Below are 6,648 nucleotides of genomic sequence, written 5' to 3' on the forward strand. Positions count from 1 at the left end.
AGCAGAGCTGAAAGAAGAGAAACAGAACCACAGAACCTTCTGGCACCCAACTAAGAATGTTGTAAGATATTTTGGTTACATGAGCCAATTAAGTCCTTTTATCCAGACGATTGAGAGGGTTTCTGTTCCTTGCAATTGAATAAGTACTAGTTAACATAGAAGACATGCTAAATGGTGTGACTTTTTCTTAGTTTTATTTTTTATAAAGTCAGTACACCATTTGTAATACTTTTATCACAGATCAGAAATTAATAATAATCTTTTACGTTATCATGAATTATTTAGCATTGAAGTTGAAAAAAGATGCCTGATTATTTGACTCCATGGTGCTGGGAGTCTATTCCAGAGTGTTCTATTCCAGGTTCTGCCCCCTTGGTCTTCTTTTCCACCACACCACAGTGTACTTCACCACATTTCAGCGTTGGTTTCAGGCCTCGTGCTGCACCTTGGGGATCCTGTGAGCTCAGCCCCATGAGCCTCATGCAGTCTCCACTTTTCCTTCACCCAGTGAAGAACTGGCTGTGGCCAGGAGGGCTGCAAACACTGACCCAGGCTTCTTCTTCAGGACCTCAGGCTTGTCAAACTCTAGGACCTAGGAGGTAGAGAAAGGAAGGGAGGGCACCAGGATAAAACTGAACTCAGTCTTAAAGAATCTGAAGGCCTTCTGTGGCAGCAGCCTGTGTACCCACTCTCCCACCAGCCGAGAGGCAGCTCTCACCTTCCCATTGCCCATGACAATGACTCGGTCACAATTTATGACCGTGGTAATGCGATGTGCAATGACCAGCACTGTGCAGCCCCGGAAGGTCTCGCGGATGGTGTGCTGAATAAGGGCGTCAGTCTCCATGTCAATGGAGGCTGTGGCTTCATCAATAAGGATGATCTGGTGGATGCAAAACACAAGTGAAGATGGCCTTCTCAATCCCTGGAGACCTGGGTCTAGTCCTGATTCTACCACTAACTCACGTGAAACTTGAGATAAATTCCTTGTCCAGTTTCCTTAGTTGTGAACGCCGGAAACAGACCAAATTCAAAACATGCTTTGAGTCCTAATTTTCCATTACATAATGAAGAGAATGTTAGGGTTCCAACCAAGAGCTAACTATATTTTAGTGAGCAGAGAACTAAGTTCTTAGAACTCAAAATGTCCCAGTGGCAACTTCTTGATTTATTAACCACCTTACTATTTGTTGAATGAATGTAGAGCAATGTTCCCCAAAGAGTGGTATGTGCACACTCTAGTTTCACATGAGATAGTTGTAGCTAGTATTCACATACACATTCTTTTGATTTTAACATTTTTTTTATTTCATTAATAACATGCATTAGAAAATTATAACTAGCACATAAAGTATGGTTTCACAAATATTACTGTGTAAAGCGAGGCATCTTCTTAAAAGGAGTATCATTAGTAAATCATGAAGTTCCTGGAGGTACAAGTAATTGATGTGCTCAGCTCCAAAAAGTTGGAGGTTCAACCTGAGGAGACTCAGAAGAAAGGCCTGGCAATCTATTTCTGAAAAGTCATCCATTGAAAACATTATGGAGCACAGTTCTACTCTGATACACATGGGGTCTCCATGAGTCAGAACCTACCTGACAGCAATTAGGGTTTTTTAATTAGTAAATCATAGACTAGATGGGTCACAGTATGGTGGTTATGTTGTATGTCAATTTGGCTGGACCTGGTTGAGTGGCTGGTAGTTATTCCCCATGATGAGACTGGCAATCAACTCCATGGTGGAATCTACCACGAGCAGCTGAGTAGCTGCCTTTGGGATGTGGTCTGCTTCATGTATAGAAGGAGAAGCCTTGGGAATGGTTTCTAGCCTATGGCTTGGACCCTGCATGTAGCCGTGTCATTGCTCAGCAGGCTGCCATGCTCTGCCAACCTTAGGACTTACAACGGACTTAAATTAATGGCCTGCCATGTGGTTTGGTAACATTGGGATTGTGCCTTTTTACTTGTCAACCTTGGGCTTCTCAGCCTCAGCAGCCAGCAGCTGTCTGAGTGAAGAAATCCCTCTAACTTCAGTGGGCCAGGAGCTGGAGGCAGAGCTGAAACCCAAGGCTGAGGGGCTTTCACCCAGCCCCTAGAGCTTGGCACTTTGAACCTGGACTTAAAGCCTCCAAATTGTAAGAGAATAAACTCCTGTTTGTTAAGGCCATTCCGTTTGTGGTATATTCTTGTCGGAGTGGCCCTAGGGAACCAGAACACAGAGGTACGACAAAAATCATAAGGTGATGACTCAAATTTGGGAAACAATACAGAAGAAGCAATTTAGCAGCAAGCAGCTGTGAAATAAGGAAATGAGACATTAAGAAAGGGGCACGTACTTATTACAAATTCTGTTGCTCGTCTTGCTTAAGAAGTGAAAGTTTCTCTGAAACCTTCTCCCCTTCTGCAGGCCCCACTGTGTTCCGCCTCCTCTTTTCCCACAGCACTGACTGTAGGCACCAACATTTTTTTGCATTTATAACTAGTTAATCATGGAGTGTGTGAGTGTATGTGTGTGTGTGCATGTATGTGCATATACATGAGTGTGGAGGAAGTGCATACGTGTAAGTATGCATGTGCACGTGTGTGTATGCTGCCTCTTTGTGAGATGGAGCATTTGCTCCTAACTAGCCTAGGTAGCCAGAACACCTGAAATTACTGACAAAGTATTTGGACTACTTCAAGAAACACTATTACATTAAACTTTTAAAAGTATATGTAATTTTTCTCTAGGTCAGCCGTCATCTGATTCTTAATTCTCATCAAAACAAGAGAAGTATCCCGCATCAAAATTTTAAGACAAATGTACAGTAGATCATTTTTAAAGTAATAAGTTTCTAGCCTCTGGCCTTTTCCTAAGGAAAAGAGCATCATAATTTGGCTTTAGTGGTGGAATATTTCAGCTTACTGTTGCTGTGCTGTTACATGCTGTCGAGTCGGACCCGACTCATAGCAACCCCTCCTTGGGTTTCCGAGTCAGTATCTCTACAGAAGTAGATTGCCCAACCTTCCTTCCGAGAAGTGACTGGTGGGTTTGAACCACCAGCCTTCTGGTTAGCAGTCAAGTGCCTTAGGCACTATGCCACCAAAGCTCCCCTATTTCAGCTTAGTTGTAGGATATGAGGGTTTCATGGAGCCCAGGCTATGAGTCTCCATCTACATACATGTGGAAAGGCATTCAATGAAATGATTAAGCCCTTCAGATGTCTTAGGAAAGAGCATGGTGCCCACACTCCTGTGGCAAGAGAGGGAGAAATAGCCAGTGGGCCCCGGGCCTGGCATCGTCTGTGACTTCTCATGGCCTCTAAGCCTCTGCCCTATGGTGGCTGTCTCACCTTGGAGTTGCGAAGAAGAGCTCGAGCAATGCAGAGCAGCTGCCTCTCCCCAACAGAGAAGTTTGCACCATTTTCCACGACTTCTGCTTGCAGTCTTTTTGGAGACTTTGAGATCTGAAGGAAGAAGAGGTGCTAGGTTGGCCACAGCGGAAGGAGGTTAGTAGCTAACCCCCCTTGGGCCCTTCCTGTCACATTTTATAATGCTTTTCACCCTTCACTCTCTACTCTAGCCACTGGCCTTTCTGTTCTTTACTATGCCCAGCACGACACCCACCTCCGGGCCTTTGCATATACCAGTTCTTCTGACTGGAATGTTCTCTCAGAGATCTTTGTCTGACTGTCCCTTAACAGTTAGTCTCAGTTCAAATGTCCTTAAAGAGACTTTGCCTGGTCACATGACCTGAGGGTATGGCTTGCCATTGAAGTGTCTGTTGGTCCCATTACCCTGTTATACTATCTTCCAGCACTAACCACTATCTGAAGGTGTCTTAATTTGTTTGTTGCCTTTGTCTCCCATTGAATGTAAGCACTAGGAGGGCAAAAACCTATCTGCCTTGTCTTTGCTGGGTACCCAGAGCCTAGAACAGTGCCTGGCACATGGTTGGAGTCTAGGCACCATCAATCTTTGTTTAAGAATTCCAAGTCATCTCATTATCATGAGATTATTTAGTCCATCCCTCAAAGCAGCAGCATCTGAAGACCAGTCCACTTGTTGAAAAGGCAGGCCAAGACTAAGAATGAGGCTTCAATGCTACTTACTGCCTTGGTCAGGAATGTCTTCCCCAAGACATCCCAGATCTGCTCATCCGTGTAGCAGTCAAAGGGATCGAGATTGAATCTGCCATATGAGAGGAAGAGAAGTGTTCAATGACTTCACTGAATCTTTGAGATTTCTGTCCTATATGTAGTAAATCACAAAGAGTGGTTGGTACTGGATGGTTGGGAGAGGGCAAGGAAGGAGGTGTCCAGGGAAACACGTGTAACTACCATCAGTGATCATTTCTTGTGCCTCCCTAGCATCCATTCCTTCTTCTGCAAGCAAAAGACCCACATTTTGCTTGGGGATCTACCTCCTCCCCAGTCAGAAACCTATGTGGTCCAGGTGGAGTAAGTAACTCAGAAATAAGCCAATTAGCACATGGATATGACTGGCCACAGGGGTCACTCAGGGTAGGAAGGTAATCAGAGTTTATCTCAGGACTTTGGAGGCAACCTCTTCTCTAATGCTGCTTCTCATTGAACTGAACAGAAGAGACTGTAGCTATTTTGTCACCAGGCATGGGACACGTGGAGCTTCCAGAGATCTCCATGTAAAGTCTTCAAATGAAACCAAGGCTGAGCCAGGGGAAAACTGGTAGTTGAATCTTGTCATGACCTTCCCAGTATTGTGAACAATAGAGGCTTTTTTTGTTTAAGTCATCTGGGGTTGGTTTTTCTGTCTCTTGCAGTGGAAAGAATCCTAATTGATTACCAAAGCAACCAATATTAGATTAGTATTAACCCATGTTTTATACCCAATACAGTTTGCATTTTCATTTAGCATGTTGCTGTTGTTGTTATGTGCCGTGGAGTCTCACCGACTCATAGCGACCCCTCCTTGAGTTTCCAAGGCAGTATCACCACGGTAGATTGCCCTGTCTTCCTTCCGAGGAGTGGCTGGTGGGTTTGAACCATCATCCTTCTGGTTAGCACTCAAGTGCCTTAGGCACTATGTCATTTAGCATAAGAACATTAAAAATAGATTCCTGTTACACAATCACTCAGCCCTGATTGAAAGCTGTTCTTCGCCTCTGCTTTATCTCTTCTCAGCTCTGGAAGGCACACATTTTGTATGTCAGGCTGGATTGTATTCAAGAAGTATCAAGTAAAATTATTTCTTATTTGCATGATAAGTGATACTCTGCAAGCACTTTCACAGATGGGCTTATTTGACAGCCCTTCCCCATGCAATGGGCAGAGAAGTGTCTTTCTACTTACAACCCTCTCATTGTGACTTATCAGTAGCTTGTCAAGTAGTTTGTTCAAGGTCACATCAGGATGAGAACTGGACTGGAATGAAAGACCCTCAGAGCTAGATGGAACCTTCAAAAGTAAAGAACTTAGATCTCCTGGATTCTAGTCCACATCTCTCCCCCCAAAAAACCAAAAACCAAACCCAGTGCCATCAAGTCGATTTCAACTCATAGCAACCCTATAGGACAGAGTGGAACTGCCCCGTAGGGTTTCCAAGGCTGTACTTCTTTATGGAAACAGATTGCCTCCTCTTTCTCCTGCAGATAACCTGGTGGGTTTGAACAGCCCACCTTTTGTTTAGTAGCCAAACCCTTTAACCACTGCACCACCAGAGCTCGTTCTCTCCCTATCACAACAGGGAAATATCATGGGTTATGGGTTTAGATTACCGGGGGTCCTATCTCAAGCTCTGGCAGTGTAGCGCCTAAAGCATTTGACTGCTAACCCAAAGGCTGGTCATTCAAACCCAACAGCCACTCCTCGGAAGGAAGGTTGGGCAATCTACTTCCGTAGTGATCTGCCTCAAAAACCCAAGGAGGGGTTGCTATGAGTTGAATCCAACTCCACAGCAGTGAGTTTGGTTTTGGTTTTACAGCAATTTGTCAGGTCGCACATCTATCCAAGCTGTGACACACACAATAGACTGTGAGCTCTTGAGTAGCACAGAGGAATTGTTCATTCATCAAAGTACCCCCATCCTTAGAACAGTGTCTGGCACCTGACAGAGACTCCGAAAAAGTAAGTTAAATGGATAAAAAGATGAATGAATGAAGGCAGCTCTGAGAATCAGTCTATCCTCCTGTCTTTAAGAACGTCCCTTAAATACCCTTGAAAATGTAGGACTTAGCTTATTTTCTAAAGCATAAAAAGCATAGATTCCTAGAACTCAACAAGAAAAAGACAAGCAACACAATTTTAAAATGGGCAAAAGACTTGAATCAACATTTCTCTAAAGAAAATGTACAAATGGTCAATTTTTGTTAGTTGCTGTCAAGTCACTCCTAACTCACAGCAACCCCACATGTGCAGAGTGGAACTGTACTCTATAACGTTTTCAAGGCAGACACCTCTGAATGAGTTTGAACTGCCAGCCTTTTGGTTAGTAGTTCAGCATGTGACTAATTACATCACCCAGGGATTAGTCAAAGCTGTAATGAAAGAACTGGCGAAGAACAAAGCTCCGGGAATTGATGGCATACCGATTGAGATATTTCAACAGACAGATGCCCCATTGGAGGCACTCACTCAGTTATGCCAAGAGATTTGGAAGACAGCTACCTGGCCAACTGACTGGAAGAGATC

General features: G+C 44.0%; 1 protein-coding gene across 1 annotated transcript in view; it reads right to left on the reverse strand.

The window, feature by feature from the left end:
- Nucleotides 1-478: 478 nt before the first annotated feature.
- The window catches only part of ABCC11 (ATP binding cassette subfamily C member 11), an 84,132-nt gene continuing 77,962 nt past the window's right edge, over nt 479-6,648 (reverse strand). The window contains exons 26-29 of the mRNA XM_007947836.1: nt 4,093-4,171; nt 3,334-3,447; nt 719-883; nt 479-592 (exon numbers count right to left, since the gene is read on the reverse strand). Coding sequence (XP_007946027.1) covers nt 479-592; nt 719-883; nt 3,334-3,447; nt 4,093-4,171 — 472 coding nt within the window. The remainder of the gene's footprint in view (nt 593-718; nt 884-3,333; nt 3,448-4,092; nt 4,172-6,648) is intronic.

The sequence above is a fragment of the Orycteropus afer genome, unplaced genomic scaffold (genome assembly GCF_000298275.1).
Source record: "Orycteropus afer afer isolate SDZICR_OR568_19922 unplaced genomic scaffold, OryAfe1.0 scaffold00009, whole genome shotgun sequence".
In the NCBI taxonomy this organism is placed as follows: Eukaryota; Metazoa; Chordata; class Mammalia; order Tubulidentata; family Orycteropodidae; genus Orycteropus; species Orycteropus afer.